Here is a 22,065-nt window from a genome sequence, read left to right as displayed (position 1 = left end):
TAAGGCAAGGTGTGGAGCTGGCTCTTGTCTTACAGCCTGTGCTATTTTGACAGCTACTGCTATTTTAACAAAGTATTTATATATAATCAGAGAAGATTCTAGATAAATTGTTTGAATTATGAGTTAGTTAGTTAGTTAACAAGAAACTTATTCCAATGTTCAGTGTCACAGCAGGAATAACACAGTGAGCTGCATTAGTGTCTCCAGGGCACAAAGCAAGTAGCATCTTAAAAAACACAACCACGTGTTAACAACCTGCTATGAACCAGTACAATTCAGCTAGTTTATCTTAAAGAAACTGATTTTTACAGGCTAAGCTGCTGGCTTGGCTGTTCAAAATTTGTTTAAAGAATTTCCAGTCTCTGTTCTAATTACCAAGACTATCATAACAGTGCAATGGAAATCAGATACGTACTGGCTTGAACAATATTTGTATTGGCACTAATGGATGAAGTAGTTTTAATTAGGAGGCAAAAAGAAAATATAAAATACCTAATCTAAAAATAAATACCTGTTTGCCATGTTAATTAATTGCATGAGCTGGTGTTTTCTATTCACGTTGCAATCTCTTATTTCTCATGACTGGATTACTGTATAAATTCTGCCAAAATAAAGGATTATACCCTATTTGCATTAGGGTACTTTATTGAAAGCAGGCTGTAAATATATGCAAGACATTTGTATGACAACACATACATAATTAAAACAGCAAATGGAAGGCTGTTGAAACACATCAGGAAACACCTTTGGCTGAAAAATACAGAGCAGGTCGTGGGTGCCTGTGTCTGAGGGAACGCAGGAACAACCCAAACGCAGGAAATCCAAACTAGAGATGGTTTAGGTTTCTATGCCTTTAGTTTCTTTACCTAGGATTATCCGTTGAAAACAAACAAACAAACAAAACCTTAAAACAGCAAAACACTGTTTTGATGAAAACACAGCTTCTAATACCCAGGTTTGACAGCATCCTCGGTGTAAACAGACGCGGAGTGCCATCCTGCTCTTTAAGAAACCTGAAATTTGGTCGCGGCCTCCCGAGGGAGGCACTTGGAGGGCGCCAGATCCTCGTCTCGTCCCCGACACTCACGCAAGTACCAACGGGAGCCTGCAGAGACTCCTTCCCGGGGCGGTGCTGCGGGGGGGTCTCCCTCCGTGCGCTCAGGAGGCTCGCTCCACCCGGGGTGGGTAGGGAGGGGGCGATCCCCGCCGTTCCCCCGGCTCCGTCCGAGCTGGGGGCTCACCCTGCTGCACCCCTCCAACCTCGCGGGGAGCGCGCGGGGGCCGCTGAAAGTCGACGCTCGCCCACCCCCGCGCTCGGGGCCGAGAGCCGCCGCTCTCCCCCAGCGCGGCGCAGCTCCGCCGCCGCGGGACGGCGACGGCTTCGGGAGGAGCCGCGGCGAGAGGGCGGGCGGGCGGTCCCGGCCAGCCCGGCGCGGTGAGTAGCCCCGCGGCCGCCCGCCCCGACGCCCAGGGAAACTGAGGCGGGCGGCAGACAGAGATGCTCCGGGGGGCTGTCCCGCACCGCGCCGGCTGCCGAGGGTCCCGCCGGCCCCTCGGGGTGCGGCCTGCCGTCCCGGGGGAGCGGGGCCGGCCCTTCCCGCGGGGGAGCGCTCCTCATGGGGAGCGGGGTGGCGGCGGGGGGCGGCCCGCGGGCGCTGCGGGCCCTGACCGGGTGCCTGCTGGGCGGCTTGGTGCTGAGCACACTGGCGGGCAACGCGCTGGTGTGCCTGGCCGTGCTGCGCTTTCGCCACCTCCGCACCAAGGTCACCAACTGGTTCGTGCTGTCGCTGGCTGTCTCGGACCTCTGCGTGGCCCTCCTGGTGATGCCCTGGAAGGCGGTCACTGAGGTGGCCGGTGGCTCCTGGCTCTTTGGCAGCCGCTTTTGTGACACCTGGGTGGCCTTTGACATCATGTGTTCCACCGCCTCCATCCTCCACCTCTGCATCATCAGCCTGGACAGGTACTGGGCCATCGCCAGCCCCTTTCGCTATGAGCGCAGGATGACACGGCGCCTTGCCTGCACAATGATAGCCATTGCCTGGGTCCTCTCCATACTCATCTCCTTTGTCCCGGTGCAGCTACACTGGCATAAAGCCAAGGGCACGAGATACCCGGGCTCCTGGCTACCTGGGACGCCCCACTGTGATGTCAGCCTGAACCGCACTTATGCCATCACCTCCTCCCTTATCAGCTTCTACATCCCTGTGGCCATCATGATCATCACCTATACCAAGATCTACCGAATTGCCCAGGCCCAGATCCGCCGTATTTCTACCCTCGAGCGAGCAGGGGGGCAGTGGCCAGCTCATGGCAAGGAGACCACCTCCTCTTTGCGAAGTTCCCTGCGCAAGGAGACCAAGGTGCTGCAGACCCTCTCCATCATAATGGGAGTCTTTGTTTGCTGCTGGCTGCCCTTCTTCCTGCTCAACTGTCTGCTGCCTTTCTGCCAGCCTGAGCTGGAGAGTGACAGTGAAGGACAGTCACCCTGCATTGGCCAAACCACCTTCAATGTCTTTGTGTGGTTTGGCTGGGCCAATTCCTCAGTGAATCCAGTGATCTATGCTTTCAACGCAGACTTCAGGCGGGCTTTCAGCAACCTGCTGGGCTGCTGGTGCTTCTGCTGTGGCACACCCAGATCCACTGTGGAGAAGGTCAACTTCAGCAATGAGCTGGTTTCCTATCACCATGACACCACCTGCCAGAAGGAAGGACCTGCCTCCTCATCAGTACCCCCTGCTGCTATCACTGCCTGGGTGCAACCTGTACCCCATGCTGTAAGCCTTCATGGAGAGGACAGCAGTGAAGAGATGTCTATGGACAAGAGGCCTGTCACTTCTCAGACCCAGGCTGCCCCTGGCAGCAGCCCAAAGAGTCATCAGGCACCAGGCATTTTGCAATTTGATTGCAAGGCAGAGCTATCCCTGGAAACTATCGCCCCCTGTACAGAGCTTGGTTAGTGTGAGGGACCCCATCACCCTGTTCCAGAGGGGTAAGCGATTGTGCATTTCTCACACACACAGCCATCACACGGGGAGAGTTCACTCTGCCTCCACATAAGCTACACCCATCACCTAGCAAAAAAAACTCCTAGAGGGATGGGGACTTGCTACTCTTAGCCCCGAGGGGTGACGGGCATATGAAGTCCACCTCAAAAGCATATAGCAACCACATATTAACCTCTTTCTACGGCCACCTTCACCCCTTACTCTCTTTCACAGTTAGTAGAGATTTCCCATACATTTGTTCACCCCAATGCTTCAATCAAAGTTGTGATATTTATTAAGAATAGTGAGATAGTTAGATCGAAATAAAAACAATTCATAGCTTGAGACACTATAATATAACCTTACATAAATAAGTTAATCTTATATTTAGCTTCATTGCTAAAACCCTACTATGGTTTCACATAATACATGTGCATAGTTCTGGTCTTAAAGATTTCTGTTTGATTTTACTTCTGTGCTTATTTCAAAGCTACCTGTCTGGATTTACCTGTCTGAATCTGTGTTTAGGCTCTTAAATAAAAATTGCTTTATTAAAACATCACTATCTTACGTTAAGTCAAAAGACTGCTCAAAACCCTAGAAAATCAAGTTGTTTATATGTAGGACCTCAAACACAGTTTCAGGTGCCAAATTTTGGTATCCAGGCTTAATGATGCTGAGCTAGGATCTTCCTCATCCTCAAATGTTAGAAAACGTAGTATTGTATTAGGCTGAAGGTACAGCAGAACTAACACTGCAACTCCAGTGCGATGTAAGCTGCTATTAGCTGAGGCAGCTGCTATCCTCCTTTCTCCTACTAGCTCAGGCAGCCAGTCCTTCCAGAAAGCAAGCTGGTCCACAAAATAAAAAATGACCAGGTCATCTGTCTAAACCCATTTCTGTACTTGTAGACATGAACAGCAGCAAAAGACAGAGCAAATGAGTGCTGGATGGCTTGCAGGAAAAAAATTGCTGGGGGAACTTGATGATCATGTCTGTATGTGTAAAAGGGTTCAGCAGACATTAAGGGAACACAGCAGCACCTCACTGTCCACACCACTTAGGAGTTCCACTGCTGACCATCTAACACTGTGTTCCACTCTCCACCATCATTACCCCATTTTTCTGTCCTTTGCCTATGATTGAGTTGATTGACCTTGATTCATCTAAGGAAGATGAAGAAGATGCAACTGTCCAGAAAGACATCAAGAATGCTTACACTGCAAGAGTTTTCTTGGACGTTCACACTTACAAATGGCACAGCTGATATCTTTCAGAATAGTGACCCGTGCTGAAAAGCCAGCTGCTGAAAAGCCAGACTCTCCTCCCAGTGCTCCTGCTCCAGCTCCCTGTGAATTTAAACCATGGGTAGTTCTTAAGTCCCTGTATGCATTTTCTCCCATCACATTAATTCTTGTGAGAAAAATTGCTTTTGCTGTTCTGTTGTTTTCAGGAATGTGTCCTTGAAGGATAGTTGGGTGTGACTGTTCTTCATGGCCAAGACTGGCAGGACAAGAGGTAATGGGCTTCACTGTAAGAAAGATCAAGGCAAGAATTTGAAAAAAAACTTCCTTAGAATAAGGATAATTAAGCACTGGAGTAGATTGCCTGGGGAGGTTATGACTTCTCTCTCAGTAAAATTCTTTAAAATGACATTGCTAAACATCTGTCAGAAATCACATTGGCATTGTTAATCCTGTCTGGGGGCAAAGGCATAGCGTAATGGTCTCTTGAAATCTTTTCTAGTCCTGCTTCACTATGACAACACGACTACTTAAGCATTGGGTTTAAGATGTTTGACTTTATTTTTTGCATGCAATGATCCTCAGGTATTTTCTTGGAGGCAAGAAAGAATACAGATAAGAACTTTGAGACCCCATTGGTGCATTTACCTTCTTTTCTTAGTGATTATCCATTTTGCTTAGCATTTAACAACTATCATTCAGCATGCCTAGTGCCTCATCAGGAGTGCAACCTTGAAATGAACCTAGTATTTCCTTAACAAAGATACAAGATCTGTGGTTTTTGTTTTGATTCCCTTTGATTATTTTCTAGGTGATCGTACGTGAACTGTATATAAATTCTAATGCTAAAGGATCAGTCAATTTGTGATATTATTTTCCTTGCTACGTTTCTTACTTGTTACATAAACCAGAAACAGGTATCGTATCTTTTATCTCCTCCAAACCCCCTAAATTATACCTTTGAGCTGTAAGAGACTTCTCATCTCACCCCCTCCACACTAAAACCCATCCTGGGGACGTACTGACACGCCTGTTAAGACACTGCTGAGGTGCGACTTGCTCTCTGCCTGCTACACTTCTGTTTCTACTGCAAGAGCTCCTCCATCCCTCAGAGAGTTAACTCTCCCTGCCCACACATCTTCCTTCTCGTGGGCAGGCAGCCTTCTGGTAGTCAAGGCCACACGTGCAATTATTATGCACAGGAGCTTTTTTAGTTTGTGTACAGTCTCATTATTAGTGATAAAAGCTGTTAATTAACAGAAGGGAAAGGTTTACCTTCTCACAAGGTTTGCCCTATCTGTGGGAGCTGTCTTGCTTAGGAAGTAGTCTGAATTTAATACATAGGGTGATGAAAACTTAGTGTATGACAAAGTAGGTGGCAGAAATTAAGCAATGAATATATTTGAATAATGTTTTTCTCTTAAGAATAATCAGAAGTGCATGGTAGCTTTGATTTATGGAGCTATATTTGTGTTAAGAATGGAAAAAGCTATTTGTATCAGTGCTGCTGACAGCTGTAGTTTAAATAAGGTTCATTAATAGGTCAGATTCCGCTTGAAAATAAATGGATATTTACCCAAAGAAAAAAACCTAGTCTTTAGTGAACCTTTTAAAGGGACAATTTAAAATTGCTCTTTGTAAGTGGTGCTGGAAATAATTGTTGGTACCTAATTGACAGTGGTCATTAGTGATGTGCAGATGGTACATGTTACAAGAGTTTACAGCTGTGAGGTCTGTTGTGGTAAGTGCAGTGTAATGTTCAAGGCTGCAATAAATTTCAGAAATTGTGTATTATAAACTGTTTATATTCATTTTAAGTGGCATATTATTGGAGATACTAATACGAAAGCTACACCGCATAGCCCTGCAGACTGCATCATCTGCTGTTGCTGATTTAATAACACATAAATATTGATACTGTATGTATTTTTATTTTCCTAGACTGGAAGGGCTCCCAACTGTTAGGCTTACTACAGACCATGCAGTTCTGTGACTAGTAAATGAGCAAGACTTATTTTCCCAATAATTTTTTCTAGTGATTAGCTGTGATTTCTAGTTGACATTTTTCTCATGACAGGGCAAGCTGCTGTGTTAGATTACATAAGATTCAATTAGCATTGTTAGGTTCAAGTCTGATGAAATAGATTAAAATTATTACAAAAAGCCAAAAGTTTTCTTCAGCAGAAATTAAAAGACAAAATTATTTCCTATTTACACCAGTGCAGCCACTCAAAAGAAACACCTTTCAAAGCAAAACCTTAGCAATACTTTGTTATCCATTTCTGGGTCACAACTTCCTTGGCTTGGCAGGACAAAATGAATCACAAATGATGAAGGTATTATTTTAAGGAGATCTATAGCTATTCCCCAAACACACTTTTTGTAACTCAGATCATCAAATCTACATACTACTTTATGTATTCACCACAATATGTGTCAATAATTTACTGACTTAAAGCAGTTCACTTCCATGCCTAGTAGTTCCACATTTACAATACCATTAATGTCACAGTGACCTAAAAAATAGTTTTTAAATAGCCTTGGTGTCAAAACAGTCCCACCTCACAGATACCTTATCTAAACACTCTTATTAGCCAATGTCTAAAGATTCAAATTAAAACATGTTCCGGTTCAGTAAAGTAGGGCCTTACAATGTGTACCAAATGCCTTCTCTGTTCAGTCAAATAACGCCCATTTCCTTTCCTTTTGCTGGTCTACAAAGTTCTCAACCAGCTACACCTCCCAAGAGCTCTTATTTCTTTCTATTACAGAACTGAAATGACTACAAACTTGTGGTGGTCAATTAAAACCTTATGTAGCTGAGCCAACACGGCTCCCTTTTCACTATTACATTGCGCCTGAGAAATAGGGATAACGTCTCTGTGGCCTCCTTGGGTGGCTGTAGAGAAACTTATCCAGCTCAGAGCTTTTCCCTACCGTCCAATTTCTCTAAAGATTTTCATTAGGTTTAAAAGTTAATCACGGGGGTAAGCAGAGAGAGATACGTGCATGCACATGTGCATGCCTTCTTAGACAACTGGGCTAAAAAGTGAACAGCATTCTTCAAAGAAAAAGAAATGTAAGGTTCAAGAAGAGCTCTCTGGAGCCGGAGATACAGCAGGGCGAGGACAAGAACTCCTTCCTCATGAAAGACCAAGGCTGATCCCCACAAGTCTCTGTGGCAGAGGTGCCAGCAGAGATACCAGGTGGCGTTTCCGTCACCAGCCATTAGGGTGTTGGTTCTAAGACCAAATGTAGTGCCGCCAGTTGCACACAGCACCTTTGTAGCAGGAGGCAACAGTAGGACAGCAAAGATGTATTTGAACACTGCATTGGTGCAAAGTTTCATAATCTTTCCTAAGCAATACTTTTAAAAGATTAACTACAAGACACATGCATCCTTGAAATCACGCTTAGATTTTTGTGTTCTGTTTTTTATTGCTTATCTATTTGCCTGTCATCTATGTAGGGCTTTATTGTGCATTACACACAGGTTTTCAGGAGAATACCATTGACTTTCGGAAACTTGTTACAGCTACAGCACTGCCTCTATGCATATCAGTTCTAGGAAAGAGAAGGGTCTGAAAATGCACGTGTCACTTGGCATGACAAAACACAAAGCCTTGGGATAATTCTACAATTCAAACCATAATAACAGAAGACATATTCTCAAAGAAACTCCCCATTAGCAAAATCCTAATCGGCAAAACCTAAAAAGATTAGATTTCCTCCCAGTCTCCCCACCTCAGATTAGAAGTCTACCTGTATATCCAACCTGCAGGGAAAGTCTTCCATCTTCCCCATCTTCTTTCTCCTTCACAAATACACACAGATGTGTGAATGTTGCAGAGGGAAAGGGTTTCCTTCTTCCAGCTCTAACTCCTCCCCTCCTTTCCACAACCTCTTGCTCCATCTTTGAATAATAAGCAAAGAAGAAAAAAAGAGAATTCAAAGGGAACCACTACCACCATGAAAACGACAAATAATTCCACTGTCCAAAGTCTAAGTGGCTGCTTCTCGGGGCAAAAACCAGTACAGTCATATGGATATTCAGCTTTATATTTATATAAGCTCTTGGATTCCTCCACGTGGATGTTTTCAGGCAGAGCACTTCATAAAAGGCCGTGAAAGTTATTTTAGCCTTTATATATTGTAAAATATATTTCCAAGGCATCAGAGGAGATATTTTTCCAAAAATGAGTCTTCCCTCATCCTCCCTTTCTTTCTTGCTAAATTGTTGTAATTTGTTTTGCTGAGTTGAATACAGACTAAATAACATTGTCTGTCCTTAGAAAGACCATCTAAATAGATGTTAATCTAAAATATATATTATATTAGAAAGTCCATCTAAATATATATTAAATTTCATCCACAAGTTTATAGTTAGGTGTAACTTTAACAAATGCTGAATTCAGTGGAAATATCAATGTAAGACATCAAAGCCAAGCTCATACCTCAACCGTATATATTTTTTTCTTATCCCTCTAATACTAAGCTGATGCCTTAACATTTCAGTAAAACTTTAATTTCAGTGAGAAAAAGCTGACCTAGGTAGCAAAAAGAAATCTGTTATGAAATTCAGTTGCCATAAGCATCTGTTGTTTTGCTTTTGCCAAAATCATGCCTCTTGTGATGTATTTCAGATGATGCACCTACACACATCATATTAAGTATATTTCAATCAGTTGAGTGTTTCTCTGTAAAAAATATTTCATGAAAAAGTCTCTGTTCTTCATAAACTGTTTTTTTTTTTTTCCCCTCACCTTGGGGGCTGAAGTGGCTTTCTGGATGTTATGCATTATCAATCCAGTCCCCCTGGACTCTGATGTACTTAAGTGGTTTCGTCACCATGGTTACAGACTCCCACCACATAACTCTTAACTTTATTTATCTCATTTTTATAATTTAACTCACTTTCCTGAATCCTCTCTCCTTTCCTGCTGCAAAGGGACGTGGAGCAGGATGCATGCCCTGACAATGGGCTGCTCCTCGGATTTCTGGTTCTCTTAAGACCTGATTTGCATTTACACCAAAGCAAGGCACAAAGATGTTAGAGTAATTAATTTTCCTAGCATATTTGGCTTTTAAAAAGAAAACAAACACAACAACTTACAGTAATCATGATCTGGGCTTGTTAGCCCTCACTGATCCCTAGCTGTGTCTAATCATTTAAGACATTTTAGAAAATCCAGGGCTTATGCCTGTGTTTCATGTTTTTTGAAGTTAACTAGCTGCATGATAGGAGAACTGCCTGTCAGAGATACTACTGACAGCAGTAAATGAAGTGTGGATGTGTATATGTTGGATCTTTACACGTGCATAGCATAAACTGAATGAAGATGCTGGGGGAAATGTAGGTTTATCTTCATCAAATAAAGGAGCAGGAGAGCAGGATTTCATCTTAAGCCTGTTTTTTATTTTAGTTTAGGTAGTGAGAATACATTTCCATTTGTAAAATTTGCAAAGCTGTTGCTAGGTTCCCCTTTTTCTTTAACGACCATTTTCAGAGAGTTTTGTGCAGTTCAGCATTTTAATATATTTTTAACTAATTTAATTCAGCTTTGCACCCACCCTCAGTGAGAGCATCAGATTTAAATATGAGAAGAGTAAAATTAAGTGAACTGGCTGAGTTGAATTTATAGACACTGTTTCATGGGCTCAGATCCTGTGATTACTTTTGCATGAAAGGTAACTAACTACAGGCAAGGAAATTGTCTGAGCTTCTGCTGCAGTCAATGGAGATCTAGGCCAAACACTAAGGGTATCTAGAGCGCTTCATTGGACCAAGTGAAGATACCTACTTTAGGATGAGATTAAAAACTCCCTAGACTCTGACTGGCTGACGGCAGCGGTGGGGAGGGGGGAAACCAAGCCAAAACCAGTGATGTGGGACAGTAACAGACAGGAGCTAACATGATCAAACATGCAAACTAGTTGCATTTTTTTATTGTTGGTAACAAAGCTGAATCAGTTAGAGGTCACACTAAAATCCTGACAAGAGGTAACGATCATTGCTATGTACACAGAGCTGAATTTGCTCTTTTGTTTGATAGTCAGTCTTAAAAGTCTAACATCCCATTTAGATTTTAGGAAATAAAAAGATATAAACCAAAGTGATAAAAACTATCAATTTTCCAAAGTAGTTTAAATAAATGAACACATAAAATAACACAGACCATAGGATGTTTACGAATGCCTAAATCAGTCATGTAGTCATCAGAGGCAGCATCACAGCGAATGTTCTTGGTGCACATTTGTTATTCTTAGATAAGTGGCATCAACAACAAAAGCCATATTTGCTGATACATTTATGCAGATGTTCCTCCAGTGTGGTGTTCTCCTTTCAAACAGTTTTTAAAAGGTAAGTGACTACTTCTGCTGTTGCTTCCTTTCCCACTTTTAATTTCCAGCTGCATATTGTTAGGTCCCTGTTTTGTGTTAATGCTTTAGCACTGACCGCAGGGCCAGTCCAGCCACCCACACTACTGCCAAACCTAGCCTGACAGCATTTTCCTCATAGGAAGACTCTCCTTTAAAACAAAGGCAACTTTTATTGATGGAGCTGCAATAAAACTTCTGTACCACTGATGCATTTCAAGAACCTTTTAAGGCCAGATTTTAACAGGTATTAAGGTAGCTAGCTCTCAAAATAGCTGCCTAAATGACTTCATAAAATGTGCATATACAAGGCATAAGAAAGTGTAACATAGAGCAACCATTACTGGGAACAGGGTGGTTTTGGCACACAACAGATTACTGCAAGCTTCTTTCAAAAAGGGGCTAGATTTTCACTGTACTGCTGGTAACTTATGCTACTGAAGAAGTGTAAAGTAGCTTTAAAGATGTTTGTAGTGCAAGCCATGTCCTTGAGGTGGAGTAAAAACTTGCTATGATGATCCTCAGAGGCACCATTTTAGCACATCTGGGGCTAGTCCAGGGACGAGGGGAGAGAGATAAAGCATAATGCCTTTTGTGCTGCCCTGATATCTGACAATACAAATAAACTGATTTTGTTTGAAGCACAGGTCAGTGCGTTCACTACTACCATCACTTTTTCTTCCAGATAATGCACGATAGCTGCTTATCTGAATATGCATTACCTTTATTTCTTTTTTTATAGAAACAACATTTTATTTCACTTCTGAATAATCCACTTTGTGAACTTAACCTTCAGAGACAGGCAAGCTGGACAGGCAAAAAATTTAAATTGTAAATGTCTTGCTGAGCTTCAGTTGTTGTTGAGTATGTCTTACTTTATATAGCTGAAATGTGTAATTTTGGGGTGGCACAAGCTGAGTTCAAACAATGCCTCAAGTCATATGCTTCCAAATAGATTGTTTTTTCTCCCTAGGTGTTGCTACAACATGCCTACTCCCCTGCAGTCCAGTCAAAAGAGTCAGCCCTGGGAAACACAGACAAAAAAAAAAACCCAGACAGACAATGAAGGAAATCTATATACAATAAAAAATAACCTTGAAGGCAGAACATTAGTACGGGGAAAAATGTTCATGTTGTCTATTACCACTGACTAGTGACATGAATATTTCTGTATTATGTAGAAAAAAACCCATACATTTCCATTCAGGCAGTGTCCATTACTGTGTCTTTGGCTCAGCTATTACGACTTGTTTGTGAAACAGATGATTTTTCTCATCAACATTATATTCAGATTTAGGCTATAGGATTTTAGAGGCAGGAGACCCATCACTCTTGGCAGGGGTGTCAAGTGTGGCAAGAAGGGAAAAAAGCTCTTCATGGTGTATTGCTCCAGAAACAAAGACTTCTATAACTTCAGTCTACTGATACATGTTACAATGGAATATACAAAGCATTTTGGCACTCCCAAGGCGTTAACCTGGAAGAACGGGATATACTGAGCAGAAAGAGCCATCATGATTTTGATAGCCTTTAGGGTGAACATCTAATATCATGCAGTCTTGTAGACACAAAATAGATTTTTCCTAAATTTCAGTCTGTCTGCATGCAATCCCACTGTTCTGTATTGCCAGTTACCATGCTCGCATGCATCCTCCATACACTACGAGCAGTTCCCTCCCTGCCTGATACCGCGGTATTTGATGCGATTCTGTTACCACCCAACCTGGTGATTATAAAGGCCTAATAAGCCAGGGTGTGGAAAAAATATTTTCCATTTCTAATGGAGCCGTCTAGGCCCAGAGAGATCAGGATGCAGAAAAGGGAAAGCAGCTGCTAACAGCAAAGACACATAACCTGACCATGTTGGATGCAGAGAGATTGCACAAGAGGGCAAAGCACATGCATGAGGTGCTCTGTTCAGCAATGGAGTTAACACTCTGCACACCTCTTGTGTCCTGTCTCCAACAAGCAGCTTTCTTCTACGTGCACTCAGTCCACAATGGGAAGACTTCTTGCAGAAACATCAGGTCTTTAGAAAGATTAAAATGTAGATCACAAAGAATGATCCTTTCCAGGCTTAACAAGTCCCAGGTCCTCCTCAGAGGCTTGGTGGTCACCCTGGTGATGTAGTCCACCACACAGCAGAGGGGAAAGCAACAGAGCGTCAGGGCAGGACTTAATTGGTGTGGCTTTCCTCCTGTGGACATCACCAAAATACAGCCACAACCAGCCCTCATCTCCAGTGGGATAGGCTTCGCTGGGTCTGTCAGGATGGCTGGGTATTTGACATTCCTGATCTAGGGATGAGAACACTTATTCAATCTGCATTTCAGTTTTGCTGCATGTACCACAAAAATAATACCCCTTATCCTTCCTTGCAGAGTGAATGGGATGAATTAACTAATTTCTCCATAACTCTGAAACATTAGCACAGGTGTAAAAAAGGTTTCTAGGTTTTTTGAATCATTTTTCTTTCTAAATTGAGGGGAAAGGAAATCTCAGAGCAATTTTTATCATGCTTAAGAAATAAGAGAAGGAACTTCAGTTTATCAGTAGTCCAATTCTGTCCAACTTTGCTAATCCCTTGGTACATAGAGAGTAGCAAGGCAACAGGGAAAGTAATGATGCTCTTTGGGAAGAACAGCAACTATGGAATGTGAAGGGGAAATTATGTTTTGGGTATAAATTCTATTACCACTTCTAAACTTTCTATACTGCCTACGTGAAGTTTTCCAGAAGCCTTTCATAGACTTGTTAGGACTATGAGTGCAGACAGAAACTGGCAGCAGAACTCACAGAAGCACCTGGGCTTTTAGGGGTCCAGGACAAAGAGCTGGGAATAGCAAACCAAAATAAGAAAACAGGAGAGTAAAAATGTGTAAGTGCACTGGTTATTATTACCTGTTTTTAATGGGTAGATTATTCCATATATTCTACTACAAGAATAAAATAGTGTATTTTCTAACACACAAAATAAAATGCCATTAAAAGAACTACTAGAAAAACTGGGCTTGCAGCAAAGGCTTGGTAACAGGATGCACATTTGCATCAAACCAGAAAATGCCCTTCTGGAAACTTGGTGGCCTATGTAGTGTCTAGTCAAATGAAGACCATCCGGAACAAGCTGCTCAGCTGCTTTTATCAGTTTGTTGTATGTTTAATACATTTGCCATTAGGTTTTCTGGAATTTTAACTGGAACATGGTAGATCAGACCTTTTGTTATAAAAATTACTATTTTTTAAAAAACTTGTATTGTAATACACAGGTTTGAAATTTTCTGCTCAAACTACAAGACATTTGATCTATTTTAAGGAATGCTATCTCCTGGTTACAACTTGGTCGTCAAATAATTTTAATTTGTTTCCTTTTGGAAGAGCTCTGCACCTACATTTTGTTAATGAGACCTTCACGACTTACATTTCAGAATGTCAAATTTCCTTGCATTTCACAAAAAGAAGAAAAACAAGCAGCAATCCCAGCCCTCTGAGTTTTCTCGGTGATCTGTACCACACGTTTCCTCCCACACGTGGCAAATGGAGTTCATGCTGCAGTACCAGGTTTTACATTACCAGCCGTCTGCTATCCTCACGCTATGCCTGCTGCTTCTTGAATAAAAATGCCCTCTCACACCATCTGACACAAGCATTCTCTGGTAACATTTTAATAACTGATCTCCTGCATAATTTCAGCTTTCTCCTCCCTTTCTACTCTTTAGCTACTCTTCTCACTTAAATGATGAAATGAGACTTTCATTTTCGTTCCACAGCACTTGCATGGGTTTTGAATTATATAGTGTAGGTCTGTACGCATGTTGCGACAAAGAGGAATCTATTTTCTGTTTCTGTAAATCAACAGTAGGATGACCAGCTGTAAGTTCTATGAAAGGAAACGGTCTTTTTTTTTTTTGGTGTTCTAAGTAAGTCCTCTGTTTAGTAGCACTTGAAACCAATTCTTTCTGTGATTTTCTTCACTATTAGAGGGCAGAGGCTGATTTATTTTGAACTAGCTTAAAAAATGGGAAAGGCAAAGCTGAAGTTCAGCCTTTCACAAGACTTAAAGTTTTGATCAGCTGATAGAAAAGCCTGGAGTGGTAGGGGTGTTTTAGCAGCTCCCATACCAAGCTCAACAAGGGGCATTGTCAATGCTGAGGTCAGTCCACTAATTATACAGTGAAGAATGAAGGTAGGAAATAGTGGTCATGTGGGTTCTTTGTGAAAGGAGACAACAATGACTCTTTGACAAACATCTGAGAAACAGAAGTTGAAAAACTTTATGAGTTTGCTTATAAAGGTAAAGAATAAGCACAGTAACCTTTACATGACTAAAAGAGAAGCATCCTCACAGTGGAAGGCAGATTATAGAAGAAAACCTTTAATAGGTGGCATTTTAAATAAGAAAAATTACATGTTTAAAAAAACACAGCATGTAGTTATGTATCTCTAATCAGAAACACAACAATCTGAGCTCAGACTATACAAGCCAAAGCAAGAAAGGAATATACACACGGTGCGAGGAACAAAGCCATTCCTGTGGAGCAATGGAACCACTACCAAAACCTCAAATCACTAAGATTTCCTGAACTACAGTGTGAAAAACAGTGTTGGAGAACACAAGGCGAATGACTCAGACCAGCTTGTGAAGAAACCTGCAGGGAATGCGAGACGAAAAAGATTGTGGAAACATATGTGGAACATTTTTCGTTAAAACAAATGAATTGAGGTGAAACCATATTCTGGGATGATTCTGAAGTGCCCTGCAATGGCCTGGCTTCCAACAGAGCATTCAGCAGCAGCATGATCTGTTATCTGAAAGATGGGCAGATGGATGATTTTAAACAGATCCTGCAACAGAAGAAATTGACTTGCAAATCTTCTAATCTCTGGTCAATACTACACATTTTTATCGTCTTGCGAAAAGCAGTCTTTTGAACAAAAGGCTGAGTTGAACTTCATTGGAACTTTGTTGGCAGGCAAGGAAAGAACCAGCACACAAACACACCAACAACCCTGACAAAGGCATTGTGTGACCCTGGAGAAGTGCTTAAATAGGATCTAGAAAAGACTTAAAAGGAAAATGTGAGCAAGGAAATTCTTGTTTCACTTTGTTCCTTCTATGCTCTCATAAACAGGACACAAACCCCAGTATTTCAGCTATCTGCAGGTTAAGGGTGCTAATAATATGTTAACCAGTAAATAATCTTGCAAAACTCTTCTCAGTTGTTACTCTTACTTGCCAACTTATGATGGAAGGTGGAAAGATGATGAAAAATGCTTCACAACTTCACCTTGCAGTGCTCTCGCTCAGAGTGAGGGGCCATGTAATGGTCTGCACTCGGAAGATCCTCTGGCATAACCGGACATGAAGCATTGGACACCTCCACCAGTAAAGCCAGTAAATACTTGATACCCTTGAGAGACTGAACTGCTGAGGTGCCCAGCAGAGACAAATAGGACTGCTGGGCACCTTCCTACTGTAAGGCAGTATTTTACTCTGCTTCATGGCCAAATTGAGAAATCTGTCTCTGCAAGGCTCGTCAGTCACCAGGTTTTGTCTCGTACACCATGTAGAGCTTGGTGTGCCCTGAACAAAACCAGATAATTAAGAAGGTCAGTCAGTCTCCCTGTAGACGATGCTTATTACTACATTAAATATGATTTTATTATTTTGAGCCAGTAAAAAGAAATCAGAAAATCACTAGCTCAAACAAGTAGGTAAAACACAGCTATGCTCATATTGTGTATTTAGAACAATTAGGCCTTATGAATCATCAATGTTCTTTACACTACCCACTTCTCTGAAGAGGAACTTGTAATGACAGGACTGAATATTGTGGCTGCTTTCCATTTGTAAAGCAAAAGTATTCTTGTTGTTGCAATTAGCTTAGGGGCTAAAATAGGAGGAACAAGTTTGATTCTTCGTAGTGACTGGAGCCTTCATAAAAAACAAATGGTTAACAAATGAATTTTCAAAGCTCAAAACCTTGAAGCCAAAGCCTCAGTTCCTTGTACAGCATCTTCAAAGTGGCCTATAAATAGAATATAGATTTTTTTTTTTTTTTTTTCAGTTCAGAGTTAAAATTTAACAGGATAATTTATTCATTGGCCAGTGAAAAGGGCAATTAAAGCTATGGTCTGAACTTCTGAAATGGAAAGATGCAAAAGAAGGAGACACATTTAAGCAGTAATTGAATTTTTACTATTGCCATATTTGCTCTTAGTTCCTTTCTTCTTTAGGTTAACAAGCCCATTGAAGTGGTTCATTATAAATCAATTTCTCTAGGTCTGTGATATTCTCTCACTGCTCTTCTCCAGACTCAATCCAGTCAATCTTGATCTTTCTTGAAGAGCAATGCTTAAAACTGAATACAATGACCCAGTCAAACTGCAGTCTAGCCTGGCACATCTGTAATTCTTTCCAGTTTAATCTCCTTGCAGGAGTCACATACAGTAAGCAGACTATTCATTTACTTACACGGACAGGCCCCTTAGCTCCTTAGAGATTTGATTCAGGCTCTCTGCAGAGAGAAGGCAAGAATCTCTGCCACAGTGCCCACTTTGATCATGTTTTCAAAGATAACTCCATCACCAGCTGACTTCTAGAACTGTGAAGCTTCTATTCAAAGGCAAGGAGGACAGTGGGGAAAGAAGTCAAAACCCAGCTACAGCAGCAACACAGACTAACTAGATTATTTTAACTGCAAACACAGAACAAAAGGGTACAGAGATTTTAGTAATGTAAGAATGATCTTTCCCTCCCCCTCTCCCCACGACATATCCCCATCAAATGCAAGAGAAAAAATGTAGCATGTGCGGGAAAATTAATATAGAAGTAATGAGTACCAAAAGACTAACATCTGCTTTACTGGAAAAGATGAGTTACAATCATGGAGGAACACATTTACCTGTGTAAATACAGGTACCAGGAGAACATGGCAAAGAAGATCAAGTAGGATAAAATTCCTGTGTGGGGAGGCTGGACAAGTTTTCATTCTGTTTCATTTTCTTTCCTTAATTCCTGAACGGTAGTAACTTGTATGACATTTAAAGTAAACTCTCCAAAAAGTATATCAACAAAATGTTTATTAAAACACACAGTAATATTTCCTACTAAACCTGATACACTTGAGATAGCCTGCTATAAAAGCAATCTCAAACATATTAGAGAACTCAATTTCACATTGTGTAAATGATAGCAAGAATGTGGAAAATAGAAAAGGATCTCGGTGTAATAATATATAGTAATTACAGGTGGTCAGAACTTAATCTGAAAGCAACTCCAAGGTTTGGTGGACTAATAAGCTAAGGCACATGATGTGCCTTATGCTCACTGGAGCCACAGAGGGTCTTAAAAGTCACAATGCAGTCCTTTATGATGCCTCACGGTACCCACAGACCTAAGTTAGATGCCAAGATTCCTCCTACAGCCCATGGGAAGTCCTCAGCACCCATGAAAGCTATTTACACAATCCAGCGTGCTGAGCAAGGAGCCATGCACAGCTAATGGTCAGCTCAGCCTTGTCCTTCAGAGGTGGTTAGGGATGTAATGCCAGGACAGAGGGAGACAGCTCCCACTTGAGATTCCTGGTTGTAAACCTTCTCCTATGTTTTTTTTTTTTTTTGCCTAAGCTATCTTATTTCTTTCTCATGACCCTCTCCCTGCTGTTTCCCCTCCACCCCAAACAACTAACTAGGGAGAGTAAAGTCCTCATGCTCTAAGTATTATATGCAGCAGGGAAATGGGAGATTTGTCTGAAAATCTTCCCTCCCTCCTCAAGCTGGAGAAAGGACTCTGCATCCCACCTCTTCTCCAGCAGTCATTCTCTCAGTCTCTGTAGAAGTCATTCCTTTTTGGGACTTACTGCACAGAAAGATAAATGAGTCAATATCAGCCTCTCTCTTTCATTGAGATCCACTGAATATTATTTGCCCAAAACAGAATAGCTCCATGAGGAAAGACTAGAGGGGTACTAGTACCCCCAAATACCCAGGAGCAACCAAGGCACTTTTTTGAGATGCTCTGCCAGAGCCACTGCTCCAACTTTTGTCCTTGCTCTGACCCATCAGGGCAGCTGCCCAGTGAACCAGCCTTGGAGGCAAATTAAAATATTCTTGGATCCAGCTCATGCTGCAACTAGTCAAGAGCCAGTGCCTCACAAAGACATGGGCAGCAATGGGTGGCCTGGGGAACACAGAGAGGGAGCCCCACTTAGACCAGCCCAAGATGTTGATCAAACCACATCCTCACCCACATGAGGCTTTAGAACAGAAACGCATGTGAACGCCAATGTCAAAACATCTGGGTGCAGATGACTCCAAAGGCACTGAGCCATGCTTCCTCCTCTGTGGCCATAGCTGCAAACACCTCTTGTATGGACACCCTTCTATAAGCACGGGGCATCTTCATAGGAGTTGCTGTAAAGGAGGGATGACACAAGAAGCCTAGAGCAGATGTCCCTGTCCCAGTCAGTCTTCATTACAGCAACATTTATCTCATTGCACAAAGGCAGCTACATTGTGGCTGACACTAAATGTCCCCCACGAATCAGGGAGGTCACTGCCCCACGAGCTGCCAAGGGGTGAGAGCTGGGGCTGTCTCACCCACAGCCCTGCCGGCTGTGGGATAGCTGCAGTTCTACTACGGCGTTACACCAACAGTGCAAAGCTCCGGATAATATCTCCACATCAATGTAAATATAGGGCATGAATATACATGGGGGATGTGAGTGTATCCATAGAGAGAGCTCAGTATCTTTCCAAAAGCCTGCGACAGCTCAGGGGACAGCCTGGACCTCCCCTGCAAGAACAGAGACAGCGCTCTTCTGCTGATCCGCTACTGCGGGGAGCTGTGGGGAGCTGGAGGGCTTGCTGCCTTCGGTCTTTTTAAGAGGGTCAGAGTGCTGAGCAGTTTGGAACAGATGTGCAAAGTACATCAGCACTCATGAAACTGAAGCACATTTGGATTTGGAGTCTAATTTGGGCCTGAGATTCCTGAAGTTGCACTAACATAAAGAACACGTCTATGTTCTCTTGAAACTTCTGGCATTTTTTCAAACGCATCCTGCCTCTATAAAAGCCTGTCTCCACATTAAAACAAAATAACCATCCCAGAACAACCCACACCAATATTTGACTTCCGAAATGAGAATCCCTTTTTGTGATCCAACTCCACTAATTTCAAAGGAAAACAAATGAGCAAATCGATTCTCATCCACCAGCATCCCCCCGACGGGCGGCTCTCCTCACAGCCGCTGCTGCCCGACTCGGCACCCGGACCCCGCGGTGGTTGGGGTTACCGGCGTGCGGTCTCCTCGAACAAAAACGGGGGGGGGGGGGGGGGCGGGGTTAGGGAACTTCCCACGCGGTTCGGGGACTTCCCCACCAGTCGGTGCCACCGGGGCGCAGAGCTCCCCGCGTGTCCCCGCGCTGTCCCCCCGGCGGGTGGGGGGCCGGGGAGGGGCGTCGGCAGGGGCAGTCCCCGGCCGTTCATAACCCCCGGCCCCGGCAGCGCGCAGAGCGCCGCGCAGCACAGTCCCCGGGCACGGGCACCCATCCCACAGCACCTTGAGCGCCCTCGAGACGGAGCGGAGAGTGCGGGGTGCGTTGCGGGGGGGAGGGGGGGGGAACGGGGTTCGGGAGGAAAACGAGGTGGCTTTAGGGGAGCGGTTCGCCTGGTGCGGGTCTGGCTGCCGGGCAGCGGCCGCTCGCTGCGTTGCTGCTGCAGCCGGCGGGTGCGAGCCCTGGGCTCACGGCTGCGGTGGTCCCGGGGCCCCGCTGCCCTCGGCGGTCCGTCAGCGGAGCTGAGGCGGGGGGGAAGCAGGCGAAAAGCTCCGAGGGTTGCGACAAACCGCTCCCGGCTCAGCCTGGCCCGACCGCGGGGGCTGCGCTCCTGCCGGGGTGGGCAGCGGGCGGGAGCAGCGGGGGCGCCCGCCCGTCAGTGTCGGTGTCTCCACAGGGCGCGGAGGATGCGGCGGGCCGGCGGGGGGACGCTCCGTCGCTGAGGCACCGGAGGACGCTCCGGCGGCGCCGAGGAGATGAGGCTGAGGCTGCCCCTGGCCCTGCTGGCCCTAGCCGTCCTAGGGGTCCCCGCCACCGGCGGGGCGGGCCGGGAGGCGGCGGCGGCCCAGGCTGGACGGTTCTCCACCCCGGATCGGCACCGCTGCAGCTGGGAGCTGCGCTCGGCGGCGGCGGGGGCCAGCGAACTACGGCTGAGCTGCCGGCCGCCGGCGGGCGGCAGGGCGGCGCGGAGCTGCGCCTACCGCGGGGAGCCGCGGCGCTGCCCGGCCTACGGCGCTCACAGCCGCCAGTACTGGCGGCAGGTGCTGGGTAGGCTGCGGCGGCGCCGCCCGCACCCCTGCGCCCAGGGCGGCCCGCTCAGCACCCGCCTCTGCGGCCCGGGCCGAGCGCCGCCCGAGGCGCAGCTCCGCCTGCTGCCCGCCCCCGGGCCCAGCCCCAGTCCCGGGCCCGGCACCTCCGCGGAGCCCGCACCCGCCGAGTCGGCGGAGAGGTACTGCGCCGAGCGCTGGCACTCGTTCTGCTCCTTCTTCGTCGGCTTCTGGGAGGGCTGAGCCGCCCCCGCCCCGCCAGCGGCTGGCCCGGCACCGCCTGCCCTCCTCCGCCCGCCAGCGGCGTCCCTCGACCCCGACGGCTTTCCTCCTTTCCTCTCCAATAAAGTGGTGTCTGTTTTATAACAAGAAGCTCACGTAACTCTTTTCTCGCCAGAGGCCCGTGACACCCGCAGCACTGTCGCACTGCTGAGCAGCCTGTGTGGCACCTGGCAGCTGACGGATGAGGGCATCTAGGGGCAGTTCTTGTGTCCGAGTACATGAAAGTTTTTCAAGGGGCATAAACCCCAAGGGACAGCTATTCCATTCCCCCAAAATAAATTTCTGTAACACCTACAGGTTAAAGTTACACTGAAATCTTCCGACTACAAAAACAGACGTTTATATCAAAACAAGGAACAACTAAGACTTCATTAAACAGCAAGTCCTAACATAAAAAACAAACAAACAAAAAAACCCCCCACAAAACAAAAACCCAACACACTTTTACTCTCAAAGATGTCACAGCTAAACAAGCCAGTCCAGCTCTGTTTCGGCAGAGCAGATGATCACTGACTGACTTCAGACATCAATGTGAGCAGAACGGGGTGAGAAATCAGCTGTGGGAAGACTGAGGAACTCAGCAGCAGCTAGCCGCTGTTGAAGTAGGCAAGTTGTTTCACAGAGGAGGAAGAGGGGTTTGAGATATTGAACACTTTATCTGCTTACCGAAGCAGAGTTCTGAGGTGCATTTTGGTAAATTTTCCTCAGTCCTGATTTCTTTCATACAAACACATCCCACTCATTTTAAAAGAAGTGATGGTGGCTTCTACAGCACAAACCTGACTGTGCACTAACAGCTTCCCTGCCCCACTGCCCAGTGCAGCTGTGCAGAAAGCAGGGCTGCACTTCAGGGAA

The 22,065-nt window shown here is 44.7% G+C and overlaps 2 protein-coding genes across 2 annotated transcripts; both read left to right on the top strand.

Annotated features, from left to right (window-relative positions):
- The first annotated feature begins 1,616 nt into the window (after window positions 1-1,616).
- LOC104484924 (D(1)-like dopamine receptor) lies at window positions 1,617-3,893 on the top strand. The gene has a single exon (XM_010127143.2). The coding sequence runs from the start codon at window positions 1,617-1,619 to the stop codon at window positions 2,955-2,957; it is 1,341 nt and encodes a 446-aa protein (XP_010125445.2). The 3' UTR covers window positions 2,958-3,893.
- Window positions 3,894-20,080: 16,187 nt separating this feature from the next.
- FGFBP3 (fibroblast growth factor binding protein 3) lies at window positions 20,081-21,300 on the top strand. The gene is made up of 2 exons (XM_086752569.1): window positions 20,081-20,201; window positions 20,559-21,300. The coding sequence occupies exon 2, from the start codon at window positions 20,638-20,640 to the stop codon at window positions 21,169-21,171; it is 534 nt and encodes a 177-aa protein (XP_086608695.1). The 5' UTR covers window positions 20,081-20,201; window positions 20,559-20,637; the 3' UTR covers window positions 21,172-21,300.
- Window positions 21,301-22,065: the final 765 nt, after the last annotated feature.

This window comes from Chlamydotis macqueenii, chromosome 7 (genome assembly GCF_036417535.1).
Source record: "Chlamydotis macqueenii isolate bChlMac1 chromosome 7, bChlMac1.mat, whole genome shotgun sequence".
In the NCBI taxonomy this organism is placed as follows: domain Eukaryota; kingdom Metazoa; phylum Chordata; class Aves; order Otidiformes; family Otididae; genus Chlamydotis; species Chlamydotis macqueenii.
The sequence above is the reverse complement of the archived record's forward strand: the minus strand, read 5'-3'. Positions and strand labels throughout refer to the sequence as shown.

What these genes read in the sequence shown, in the direction of transcription:
- LOC104484924 (XM_010127143.2), top strand. Translation starts at nt 1,617, where the DNA reads ATGGGGAGCGGGGTGGCGGCGGGGGGCGGCCCGCGGGCGCTGCGGGCC.
- FGFBP3 (XM_086752569.1), top strand. Translation starts at nt 20,638, where the DNA reads ATGAGGCTGAGGCTGCCCCTGGCCCTGCTGGCCCTAGCCGTCCTAGGG.